This window comes from Camarhynchus parvulus, chromosome 6, assembly GCF_901933205.1.
Source record: "Camarhynchus parvulus chromosome 6, STF_HiC, whole genome shotgun sequence".
In the NCBI taxonomy this organism is placed as follows: domain Eukaryota; kingdom Metazoa; phylum Chordata; class Aves; order Passeriformes; family Thraupidae; genus Camarhynchus; species Camarhynchus parvulus.
In genome coordinates this window covers 973,013-986,092 of record NC_044576.1, presented here as the reverse complement: position 1 = coordinate 986,092, position 13,080 = coordinate 973,013, and the positions used below count along the sequence as shown (strand labels likewise).

At 46.0% G+C, this 13,080-nt stretch overlaps 1 protein-coding gene across 1 annotated transcript; it reads left to right on the top strand.

Annotated features, from left to right (window-relative positions):
* Window positions 1–35: 35 nt before the first annotated feature.
* Window positions 36–11,972, top strand: LOC115904953 (hexokinase HKDC1-like). Its single transcript, XM_030950914.1, has 13 exons — window positions 36–131; window positions 743–926; window positions 2,233–2,388; window positions 3,137–3,370; window positions 5,457–5,761; window positions 6,027–6,175; window positions 6,255–6,374; window positions 7,781–7,876; window positions 7,962–8,061; window positions 8,818–9,001; window positions 9,681–9,836; window positions 10,500–10,733; window positions 11,338–11,972. Exons 1-13 carry the CDS (start codon window positions 80–82, stop codon window positions 11,480–11,482), a joined length of 2,115 nt encoding a protein of 704 aa, XP_030806774.1. The 5' UTR covers window positions 36–79; the 3' UTR covers window positions 11,483–11,972.
* Window positions 11,973–13,080: the final 1,108 nt, after the last annotated feature.

The window sequence follows — 13,080 nt, the reverse complement described above, 5'->3', positions numbered from 1 at the left end:
CCCTGTTTATCACCCATCTTTCTGCTCTTAGGACATAGATGTTGATGTTTTGGCCCTGGTCAATGACACGGTGGGAACCATGATGACTTGTGGATATGATGACCAGCGCTGTGAAGTTGGACTCATAATTGGTAATTTTTTCTGTTCACCATGAAGGGGTTTTTTCCCTCTCATTTGTTGAATTACTACAAATCTGAAGTAGGAGGGAGTTTCACAATAGAGGAAAGAGCAGAAAGAAAATGGAAAAAACAATGGTTGGATTTTCAAGCCTGGCTGCCTTCTGTAAAGCAGCTGTTTTTATGCTGATCACATTGCCATCAAATACCACAGTCCCCATTTTGTCTGGGTTCAGTTGTGACCAGCATACTAAACTTTTCTGCTGACTGTATAGAAAATTACTGTGTCTGTCCAGAGAAAGCTGAATTCCCCTCACGTCTGGTAGTTAGTCCCAGCTATGCTTTCCACAGTTTCTCCATTTCATGCACTATGATGCCTTTTATTAGGCACACAGAAGTACATTTGAAAGAGAAAAAAAATGTTTTTTAAACAAGTCAAACCTTAGAATAATTTCAGTTTTTTTTCATTCACTGTGAAATGATGATTTCATGGGTGCAGGTGGCCTATATGAGCATCCTGTGCCACAGGGTTATGTGTCTGTGTTTTCTCCCAAAGGCAATATACTGACTTATTCCCAAGCAAAAAGCACACATGGAACAAACAGTGGTTTATCCAATACCCACAGGGACTGGCACCAACGCCTGCTACATGGAGGAGATGAGGCACATCAGCCTGGTGGAGGGGGACGAGGGCAGGATGTGCATTAACACCGAGTGGGGCGCCTTCGGGGACGACGGGGCTTTGGATGATCTCCGCACGGAGTTCGATCGGGAGCTGGATCTGGGATCTCTCAACCCTGGAAAACAACTGTAAGTGACTCCCTGTCTGAGTTCCCAGAGTGCTTTTCCAGTGTTTGCCCCATTGGAACAGGAAGTGTCTTAAGTGAACCTGAGATGACTTGGTGCTGCTTCTGTGTAATCCAGATCTCTCCCTTCTGGAGAGGGTGAGTCCCTTCCACAGCTCCCTGCTGCAGGCTGTTGTGGTGTGATTTCAGGGTTTACCTCAGAACCTCGGGTCCCTCCCCTGATAATTCCCTGCCAGGTGTGTCAGTCACCTCTCCTTTCCCCTCCCAGCACTGTCTGTCAATTCTGGAATTCCAGAAGGGCATCGAGTGATTGGCAGATTCAAAGGATGCCCTCTACCCCTGGGGGGGCATTGGGCCATCCAGGTGTCCTTTGTCCCTTGAGACCTCCCCTCCTGTCCCTGCCTGGTGGCTCCCGACCCCTTCCCTCCTCCCCTCCCCTGGGTTAAAAGGAACAGCAACCACGGGGTCAGGGAGTTCTGTTGGAGCTGGTGCTGCATTCAGGGGCCTGTGGGCCAGAATAAAGCTCTGGATCCAAACCCTCCATCAGAACCGACTCCTTTCCTTCACCATCGCCTTAAAGCTTCTCTGCCACAGGGAAACCTGAGGAGCAGCCCCTGGTATGGGGGGAAGCTCCATCCCAGCACCACCAGAGCTCCTGCAGGCCTGGACTTGTCCCCATGGGCCCAGCTGCAGCACCCAGCCAGCCCAAAGTGTCTGTGGGGTGAAACACCACACACCCAGCCAGCCAAAAGTGTCTGTGGGGTGAAACACCACACACCAGCTAGCCAAAAGTGTCTGTGGGGTGAAACACCACACACCCAGCCAGCCAAAAGTGTCTGTGGGGTGAAACACCACACACCCAGCCAGCCAAAAGTGTCTGTGGGGTGAAACACCACACACCAGCCAGCCCAAAGTGTCTGTGGGGTGAAACACCACACACCAGCCAGCCCAAAGTGTCTGTGGGGTGAAACACCACACACCCAGCCAGCCAAAAGTGTCTGTGGGGTGAAACACCACACACCCAGCCAGCCCAAAGTGTCTCTGGGTTAAACACCACACACCCAGCCAGCCCAAAGTGTCTCTGGGTTAAACACCACAGTTGCCACTATTTGGTTCAGCACCAAGGGCCAGAGAAGCCAAGGCACGTCCTGTACACAATATTGGTAAATTCCAATAGTGCAGCCAAGGGATTGCTGCTGCAGCTGCCCCTGTGGTGTTAAATCCAGGTGGTTGCTGTGCTATCATGCTGTGGAGGGCTAAAGAGAGGAGCTGGTGAACACCTCCTTAATCCTTCCTGTGCTCCATTCCAGGTTTGAGAAGATGATCAGCAGCCTGTATTTGGGGGAACTTGTGAGACTCATTCTCCTAAAAATGACAAAGGAAGGTCTGCTCTTCAATGGGAAAGTGTCAACAGCTCTGCTTACTAAGGGCAAGATTGAAACGAAACACGTGTCTGCAATGGAAAAGTAAGAACTTGTAATACACTCTTTGAGAGTAGCCACTCTCAAAGTCAGTCTTTCACTAGCACAGCAGCAATAATGAAAGTGGAGGTAAAATCTGTGAGTGCTGGGAACAATCCTGAACTGATCTTGACCTTGCTTTTGCCTAGGAGAAAAGGTTGACCTTTCTGTAAGTGGGAATTGGTGTAAGATAGTTTTAAGCAAAGTACCACAGTAGTGAGTGTGTTGTTAAACCTCCCAGATGCAGGTTGTTCACATAACCTCTCTGGAGACCTGAGTGTGTGGGACAGCTGCTGCAGTTATCAGCCTCTCTGATGTGGGGATACTGGGGCTGTGGAGATGCAGTACAGATTATAAATCAGCTAATGGATGACTGCATGGAAAACTGGGATTCTGGTGTTTTGAAGAGGGATTCTGGTCCTCACTGTCACTCCAGGAATTATTTTCTTCGTTGTACTGAGTAAAGCTGTGTATCTGTTCTTGTGCTCTCTTTCTTTGGACTGTTTTATCCCATTCTCTTCTTGATCAATTGATTGGTCTCACCAAATGTTGAACCCCAGGAAGTTCAGCATTGAACTCTCTCCCCTGGGTCCTTCTGGGAATGCTGTGGGAAAAACACATTTCTGGTTTATACAAACCAATTCTGATGCTGTCTGATGGGCTGTGTCATGTTCTCCTCTCACTTCTTTTTGAGCCAAAGTATTGATTTGTAAGTTTTTGCATTTGGTGATGAATTCTTTTGTTTTGGGGGTAGGTACAAGGAAGGCCTGAGCAACACAAGAGAGATCCTTAGAGAGCTGAAGCTGTTTCCCTCAGAGGAGGACTGTGTTGCTGTTCAGCACGTCTGCACCATCGTCTCCTTCCGCTCGGCCAACCTGTGTGCTGCTGCCCTGGCAGCCATCCTGACCCGCCTCAGGGACAACAAAAAGCTGCTGAGGATGAGAACCACCGTTGGGATTGATGGGGGACTCTACAAAACCCACCCCAGGTGAGTAACAAAGAGGGTTTGATAATGGCTAGCAGCCTCCATCTGCACGTGTGTGTGGCTTTTCAGAGGACTGCCGGCTTTGCTTCAGCTTTGGACTGAGGTCTAAGTGGCTTTGGTATTGCAAAGCTGTTCAGGAGCTTTAGAATTTGGAGTGGGGTTGGAGCTGGGGGTGCTCAGCCTGGAGAAAAGGAGATTCAGGGGTGACCTCATCACTCTCTACAGCTCCTGAAAGGTGCCTGTGCTCAGGTGGGGTTGGGCTCTTTCTCCAGGCAGCACTGACAGAACCAGAGGACACAGCCTCAAGCTGCACCAAGGGAAATATAGGTTGGATGTTAGGAAAAAATTTTTCATGGAAAGAGTGATAAAGTACTGGCATGGCCTGCCTGGGGAGGTGGAGTCACCATCCCTGGATGTGTTTAAAAAAAGCCTGGATGTGGCACTGTGTGCCATGGTTTAGTTGAGGTGTTGGGGCTGGGTTGGACTCGATGATCTTAGGTCTCTTCCAACCTCATCATTCTGTGAATTCTGTGAGAAGCATGACACCTGGAATAATGGTGTTGGAGGAAATGCAGTTCATTTCTCAAGTGACTCCTGGGCCTCTAGGACACTTGCAGTTCAATGTGGGGTTTTTCTTTTCTTTCTTTCTCCCTTTACTACCTTCCTGCTTTTCCCCCTGTGCTTTTCCAAACCGGAAACCTCCTCCAACCATTCCCCCAAACTGGTTGGAGGCCTGATTGCAGCTGGAGATGAAGTAAACTGTTGCAGTGTGATTTCATGGTTTACCCCAGAACCCCGGGTCCCTCCCCTGAAGATTCCCTGCCAGGTGTGTCAGTCCCCTCTCCTTTCCCTTCCCCAGCCCCTGCCCAGCACTGTCTGTCAGTCCTGGCATTCCAGAAGGGCATGGAGTGATTGGCAGATCCAAAGGATGCCTTCTACCCCTGGGGGGCATTGGGCCATCCAGGTGTCCTTTGTCCCTTGAGACCTCCCCTCCTGTCCCTGGTTGGTGGCTCCCGACCCCTTCCCTGCCCCTCTCCCTGGGGTTCAAAGGAGCAGAAACCACGGGCTCAGGGAGTTCTGTTGGAGCTGGTGCTGCATTCAGAGGCCTGTGGGCCAGAATAAAGCTCTGGATCCAAACCCTCCATCAGAACCGACTCCTTTCCTTCACCATCACCTTAAAGCTTCTCTGCCCTGGACGCCCACGGGCCCACCTGAGGCACCCAGCCAGCCAGTGTATGGGGGGTGAAACTCCATACCCCAGCACCACCAGAGCTCCTGCAGGCCTGGACTTGTCTCCCACCAGCCAAGTGCCCGGCGTGAAGCACCACACCCAGCCAAAAGTGTCTGTGGGGTGAAACAGCACACACCAGCCAGCCCAAAGTGTCTGTGGGGTGAAACACCACACACCCAGCCAGCCCAAAGTGTCTGTGGGGTGAAACACCACACACCCAGCCAGCCCAAAGTGTCTGTGGGGTGAAACACCACACACCAGCCAGCCAAAAGTGTCTGTGGGGTGAAACACCACAGACCAGCCAGCCCAAAGTGTCTGTGGGTTGAAACACTGTGATCGTGTTCGCAGGGGTCTGAGGATGAGGGAAGAGACGAGGATCTGACTCCATGTTTCAGAAGGCTTGATTTATTATTTTGTGATATATATTATATTAAAACTATAGTAAAAGAATAGAAGAAAGGATTTCATCATAAGGCTACCTAAGAATAGGAAAAGAAAGAATGATAACAAAGGTTTGTGTCTTGGACAGAGTCCGAGCCAGCTGACTGTGATTGACCATTAATTAGAAACAACCACATGAGACCAATCACAGATGCAGCTGTTGCATTCCACAGCAGCAGATAATCACTGTTTACATTTTGTTCCTGAGGCCTCTCAGCTTCTCAAGAGAAAAAATCCCAAGGAAAGGATTTTTCAGAAAATATCATGGCTACAAAACACCCCAGTGCCGCTGTTTGGTTCAGACGCAGGGTCAGACAAGCCAAGGCACATCCCATACACAATATCGGTACTACCAATAGTAAACCATGCCCCAAAGGCCTGTGAGAGCCTCAAGGAGGATCTCTGTGTCCCTGCCAGGTACGCCAAGCGCCTGCACAAGGTACTGAGGAGGTTGGTGCCCACGTGCGACGTGCGGTTCCTGCTGTCGCAGGGCGGCAGCGGCCGCGGCGCCGCCCTGGTCACGGCGGTGGCACTCAGGCTGGCAGCCCAGCGCCGGCGCCTCGACGCCGCCCTCGCCCCCTTCCTGCTGCCCCCCAGCACCCTGCAGGAGGTGAGGGACAGCATGAGGGCTGAGCTGGAGTATGGGCTGAAGAGGGAGACGCAAGCCCAGGCCACGGTGAAGATGCTGCCCACATACGTGTGTGGGATGCCGGATGGAACAGGTGAGGTTGGCTCATGAGCACCTGGAGGTGGGGCAGGAAAGCTGCATGTCTGTTTTTGGTGGGAAGGAGTATGCTAATTAATCTGGCACAGGCTAGGGGGATTTATGTTGTCAAACTGGTGCTTCCTGCTGTGTTATCTGTTATCTTCTGTTAGCAGACTTGATGGGATAAATGCCATAGGGAACAGAGTGCTATCATCGGTATGTTCTGACTGGCAAACGTGCTAGGAGAAGCACCAAAATGAAATACCTTTCTTCTCCTTCAGAGAAAGGAAAGTTCCTTGCCCTTGACCTTGGTGGCACAAATTTCAGGGTTCTGCTGGTCAAAATCAAAAGCGGGAGAAGAAGATCAGTGCAAATGTATAACAAAATCTTTGCCATTCCTTTGGAGATCATGCAAGGGACAGGAGAAGAGGTAATCTGAAATGAATGTTTAACTGATGCAGACAAGCCCCATTGTATGGGATATTTATATACCTCTTCTTTCCTTCCAGCTCTTTGACCATATTGTCCAGTGCATAGCAGACTTTTTGGATTATATGGGGATTAAAGGTGCTCGGCTTCCTCTGGGCTTCACCTTCTCCTTCCCCTGCAGGCAAGCCAGCATTGACAAGGTAAGAGCTGCAGCAGCTCTGCATCTGCTCGGTGAATGACATCATTTTGAGCAAGGCTGACTTGTTGGTCTGGAGAATTTATTACTTTACTTTGCAAATCAGTTGTGTTTCATGAGAAAATTATCATCCCCTTGTTATCCACCTGCCTATGGGGGCAGAACTCTCACTTGTCTCTGGTAAGTGGTGGACATGAACTTGCTTGTGTTTTATAAAGATGAAGCCCTCATGACAGCAAAATGAAGTGCATATTTTTAATAACCCAGGAACCTCCTTATGCTGCCTTAGCTCTTCAATGGCAAAAGATAACAAATGGCTCCTTCTGCTTGCTCTGCTACAGTCCCAGGTTGTTTTCCAAGCTGTGCTGCACAGCTCTGACTGTGTCACTTCTGCACCACATTAGCTTCTTTTTGCTGAGTGGCAGTGGACAGACCTGAACTTCCTTGCTCAGCTTGGAAGAGTTGGCTGTTTGACAGATACCATATCTTTTATCTTATCTGAAAAGATTTATGGATTTCCAAGAGGGGCAGGGGATGTTGTGCTGCTTAGTTCTAGTCAAATATGTAAGATATTGGGGAAATGAGAGACTGCTATTTTATTGAATGTTTTTATGTCCTGGTGGGGTTCACAATAGCTTCTAAAGCTGGAAGTTAGTCTGCTTTGTCTCAATCTTCAGCTCACTGTTGGGAGTGTAGCAATAGGACTTGGCCTTTTGTGGAAACATGAATTCATATGCCTTCTGAACCCGCAGCCTAGCATTTAGGTCTTGGCAAATGATTAGGAAGAAAATTCCACAGTATTGATGGCAAACTCAGTGAGACACATCTGTGTCTTATAATTTGTTGCTCTGTGTGTTTGGTCTTCTACTGTTGTTAGAACTTGAGGGTGTTTCTTAATATCAGCTTTTTCTCCCAGTTGTCTTCTATTTTTTTCTTTTTCCTTTGGACAGACAGTCCAGAGCCGCTTAGGAAGTGTAAAGCTAATTACTTCATGTAACCTGGAAAACAACTTCTGTCAGGCCAGGTTGTTGTCTGAAAAGAAACAAATTAGTGTTGCCTGGAGCTGTGGGATCACATCAAATGTCCTTCAGGAAACGACCCAAAAATTAACAGTAGATTCATTAATGTTTAATGGGTGTTTGATGATTTACAGCAAAATTATTTTCCAAATGAGATTGAGAAGGTACTGAGTGCAGTGCCTTGACAAAAAGCTGAGTAAACTTGGAGCCACTCCATCAGCAGTTGAGTAACAAAGATACACGAGCACAGCCACCCACAGTAACCTGTCCAGGGAAATATGTCATTTGGGGAAAAAAAACCCATTGGGGTGGGAGCAAGAAAAAGCTGATGCTTGCAATGTACAGTCTGCTCTTTGTCTTCACTCATGGCTTTCTTTCTCTTCTGTTTCAGGGAACACTTGTGGGATGGACAAAAGGATTCAAGGCAACAGACTGTGAGGGGGAAGATGTTGTTGATATGCTAAGAGAGGCCATCAGGAGAAGAAATGTGAGCTGTTTTTTCCTGCTCATTTTGGTGTATTTAATGCACCCTCACTCTGCCATTCCAGTGCTGATCGTGACTTGTGTTTTAGGAGTTTGACTTGGACATCGTAGCAGTGGTGAATGACACTGTTGGGACCATGATGACTTGTGGCTATGAGGACCCAAACTGTGAGATTGGCCTTATTGCAGGTACAGTGGTGGTCAAGGAAGCACCTGTGTAGAGCTGGGCTTTGGCATCTCTAAACCAGCACCTTTTATTTGAGTTTGATATATTAGTATTTATATCTTGATATATTCGTATATATCTATATATCTATATATCTAGATATATATATATAGTATATATAGATATATTCGTATATATATTGATATATTAGTGTATATATATTGTATATATTGATATATTAGTATATATATTGATATATTAGTGTATATATATTGTATATATTGATATATTAGTATATATATTGATATATTAGTATATATATATATAGATATGTTAGTTGCTTGGGGTTCTTGTAAGATTTGTGTGGTGCTCAGCAGGAAACCTAACAACATCTGTAGCAGATAAGTTCCTGAACCTGTTGGACTTTTGATCAAATCTCTGATGGTGCCTAACAAGTGTATGCAGGGTGAAAGAATACAAGCAGATAGAGAATTAATTCTTGTTTTGACAAGTTACTGTGTAGCCAGGTCATAGACCATGGAACAAGCAAATGTTTTTTAAAATCTGAATGAATTCTTGTTGGGCTTTTTAGATGATTCCCCCAATATGTTCATCCAAGTCTTGATCCAGAAATATATCAAAGCATAGGATCACAGAATGGCCTTGAAATTTGAGATGAGGCAAAGAGAACTTTAAGATGAGCACTGCAATCATCTTCCATGAGTTTCTGGTGCTGCTTCACTTTTCCAGCTGATATCTTGTCATTTCTTTCCTTTTAGGAACAGGCACCAATGTTTGCTACATGGAGGACATGAAAAACATAGAAACAGTGGAGGGGAATGAAGGACAAATGTGCATTAATACAGAATGGGGAGCATTTGGTGACAATGGCTGCATTGACCACATCAGGACAAAATATGACAGAGAAGTAGATGAAGGCTCCCTAAACCCAGGGAAACAGAGGTAAACGTGGTGCTCCTGATGCCAAGAGCCTGATGAAGTCAGTCTTCGAAAGACACTGGCTGCTTTTTAGAATGTGCTTAATGAATGAATAATCAGAAAGGAAATTTTAATATTGCATTTCTTTTGTTGCTTGGTAAGTAACCTAGATATAAAAAAAAAAAAAAAACAAAAAAAGAGAGAAAAAACCAAAGATGTACATTGTTACCACAGCACTGTTTTCAGCTTAAAGCATTACCAAAGAGTGCAGCTTTTAAGATTTCCCTGCAAAGTCTAGGTCATGCTTTGTTCCTCCTCTTAGGGTGATTTTTCAAAGGCAAAATACAACTGGAGCTCGTTGTGTAAAGACAGTATTGATTAGATGTGACTCACTGGTGAATGCATGTGGGGACAGGGGGAGTTTCTCTTCAGTGTGGACTCTGGCTTTAACACTACATTCTGTTTAATATTGCAAAGGTTTTTTTCTACTTCTGTTACCAAGTGGCATTGGTAAATATATTGTAATTAATGTTTGCACTTGAAGTCATAGATTTTTGATGATTGAAAATTGGAGTTTCGTGGCTATTGCTCTGCAAGCTTGGACTGCTTTTTTTTTTGAGTTCACAGGGCATGTACATACTACTCATGCTAAACAGAACCATCTCTTTAAATGAACATTTTTATTCTTCTTTTGACCCAACAGGTATGAAAAAATGACCAGTGGAATGTACCTAGGTGAAATAGTAAGGCAAATTTTGATTGACTTAACCAAACAAGGGCTGCTGTTCAGAGGACACATTTCGGAATCACTCAGGAAAAGAGGAATATTTGAAACAAAATTCCTGTCTCAGATTGAGAGGTAAAGTTGTTAGATTTACATGGTTTAAATCCTTAAAGTCCTCTGGGGCACCTAGAACACAGTCTTTTGCAAGTGTGTGAAGCCCTTTCCTTCAAGAAGTGAATTAAGTCAGTTACAATTTTCTTCTTTGTGTCCCCCACCTCCAGAATAAAAGTTAAAAATGAGAACCTGGAGAAGTTACATAATTATTGTTGTAATTATATGAATTATCATTTCCTGTCCACACAACTGGGTTATCTCAGATACCTTAGCCATCAAGCTGTTTCTTGTGGGACTTAAAACAGCACTTATTTAAGAAAGCAAGAAGTCAGCGATACACGAATATGTGCACACCTATATAGCTGTATGATTGGAATGGGGTCTAGGCTATTTGAAGCCCTTTCTGCTGTGGAAAGCCTTGAAAGGAGGGTCTCAGGAAAGCAGCAGTCCTGTGGCTGAGCTGGCTGTGCTCCCTCATGGCTTTGGGGTTAGGTGGATAATTACTGCTCGTGCCTTCTGGAGATGCAGCCTAACATGGCAAAGGGCATGGCAGGAGCAGCTTTTCCACCTGCATTCAGACAGAAACCAGCCTTGAGAGAACTGGGGGGTGTTAGAGCTGAGGTGGTGCCACTTCCTTTGGCCCAGAGCTGTGGAGCTGTCCCTGAGTGCTGTGTGTCCCTGCAGTGACCGGCTGGCCCTGCTGCAGGTGCGGCGCATCCTGCAGCAGCTGGGGCTGGACAGCACCTGTGAGGACAGCATCATCGTCAAGGAGGTGTGTGCAGCTGTGTCCACAAGGGCTGCCCGGCTCTGTGGGGCAGGGCTGGCTGCTGTTGTGGAGAAGAAGAGGCAGAACCGAGGTGTGGAGCGCTTGCAGATCACTGTTGGAGTGGATGGGACTCTGTACAAGCTCCATCCACAGTGAGTACCTCGGTGCCACTTCCCTTTGCTGTTTGCCTGGTTTTACTGTGAGAACAGACCTGTGCCAGCTTTCTGCTGGGAGGATTAAAAACCTGAGAGGGGGGAAGCATCTAACACATTTCACTGCATTTTGTCATTTCCCTTCCCTAGCCATAGGATCAAAAATTGTAAAGTCAGCTCCAGTTACCACTGGGAGGCTCTTTTCTCTTGGAAATACTTATTTTCCTAATACTTATTTTCCAGTGTTTTGGTAGATTTCTACAATATCTGAGTCTCCCAGATGGAAAGCTGTCTTGAGCTTTTGGAGTTGGGTCAGTATTCTGTGAGCAAGGCCTAGAAACAGTAATGCTTTTGAGCTGGGAGGAGAGAACCTCCTCCATGATCTCTGAAGATGTGGGCAGTGTGTGGCATCGTGCTGAACAAAAGTCAAGCAGAGAAATAAAAATTAAAATCTGATTGTGTACAGAAAATTGTACCTTTCATGAATAGGAGAAAAAGCAAAAGAAAGCAATGGCTGAGGTTCCTTGCTTGTAGGTGAATGCAAAGATCTCAGATCAGAAAGCAGCTGCTAAAATGCTCTGTTCTTCTCTCCCTTCGCTTTCAGTTTTTCTAGGATCCTGCAGGAAACAGTGAAGGAGCTGGCCCCTCAGTGTGATGTGACTTTCATGCTTTCTGAAGATGGAAGTGGCAAGGGAGCTGCCCTCATTACTGCAGTTGCAAAAAGATTGCACAACGTTGGACAGAAGTAGAAATGAGAGGCCAAGTGACCTCAGCCCTGCCAGGCGTGTGCAGCAGGGCTTTGCTGGGTGGTGATTCCACAAAGCTTTGCCAACACCAGCACACAGGTAGCTTTTTTGGGGGGAGCAGCTGGTTTTGACCAACCAGGATTGTGGATTTTTATCCTTTGGTAGCTTGGGTCAGGTGTTTCTGCTCCCCAGCTGGAATTACGTCTTGGCATGGCACAGCCTACTCAGTTCTGTACTTCCTGCAGTGCATCTCCAATGTACGTGGGAGAGTGAAAACAAAACAAAATCAACCCAAATGTGTCTTTTACAACATCTTAATTAAGCTACTGCACCACAACTGAGTTTATCACCAGTTTGTTAGGATTCTGTGCTTAGTTTTGTCTTGCCTTGGCTCAAAGAATATTGAGATTCTGCTGTTGCATCTCATCTGGTGCACATATTTGTTCAGTGCTTCACAGGTTTTACAATAAATTTGGAGGTGAAATAAATGAATGGACTTTGGTCAGTGTTGCTCCCCCTGCTGCTGCACTGGTTGCAAGTGTAATGCAGTACTCCCCTGAGGACAGGAGGCATGTTTAATAGATGAATGTGAAGGAAAAAAAATATGATTCCACAGAAGATCAGTTTGTGTCAAAATATGTCAGTGCATCTGAGTCACACAAAGCTAAACCAATGCTGCATGGATTCTGACTGTGACTGATTCATTGGCTACTGAAGGAAACAAGAGAATGTAGAAGGAGCTACAGAGTCTGCAATGTCTGTGTCAGGGCTACACAGAGGGTGTCAAACAGGCCACCAAAATAGTGTGTAGAGGGGGAAAAAAATCACCTAAATTTCTGAAAGCCTCCTCTTTGTTTTCCCTCTGTTATCGCCTTGCATGTTCCTGAGAGAATTGTTTCCATTTTGTGCAAAGGAAGTTTATCCTTGGTTTCCATTTTCTGCTGCCTGCTGCTCTGCCTGTTTGTAAATAAATCTGTGTTGTTGTGAGCCTTTGCTCCTCTGTCCAGTGCACCTTCTGAGCTGTGGGAAGAACATGCAGGCAAGTGGGAGCTTTCTTAAACCTAAATCTTTAAACCTAAACCTTCCTTTAAATCTCAATGTCAATGTATACTCAGCAGCACTTCAGTGATTGTGAAGGGGGTTTGTGGATGGAGCTCACGGCCTTGTGTGACCTGATCTACCGAGAACAAACCAAAACAATTATATGGCACAGAGAGGCTGCAAATCTGTTGTCTCTCCTCAAGTGTTCCTGTATCCCTTTTAAACCTCTCTTTGTGGGTATTTGCTTCCCTGTGAGAGCAGTTATCCTTCCTTTGCTTCCTTATGGGCTGACAGCAGAAAAGTGGGGCCAAGAAATGTGCTTTAAGCCTAGTTAGGTCAAAAGTAACTGTGGTGCAGGGGGATGAGCAATTGGGTTTATGTAATGATCTGTAACAAGGCTGCTGCTGGGTTTAAATTTAGAAATCCCAAATTCAAAATTGGAAGCTACAGACTTTTGCTGTTTTGTAGTTTTTAAAAAAACAGAATGTGTCAACAGTTCTGTGTCTGTGTTGGAGTTAGTGGATGGGTAGAAGATACTTGCAAATAATTTTCACTTCTGA

Bases quoted from the DNA above. Each gene is read 5' to 3' on its own strand.
- LOC115904953 (XM_030950914.1), top strand. From the start codon at position 80: ATGATGACTTGTGGATATGATGACCAGCGCTGTGAAGTTGGACTCATA. The intron at 3,371-5,456 runs GTGAGTAACAAA...TGTCCCTGCCAG, and splicing joins CTCTACAAAACCCACCCCAG to GTACGCCAAGCGCCTGCACA. The intron at 8,062-8,817 runs GTACAGTGGTGG...CTTTCCTTTTAG, and splicing joins TGAGATTGGCCTTATTGCAG to GAACAGGCACCAATGTTTGC.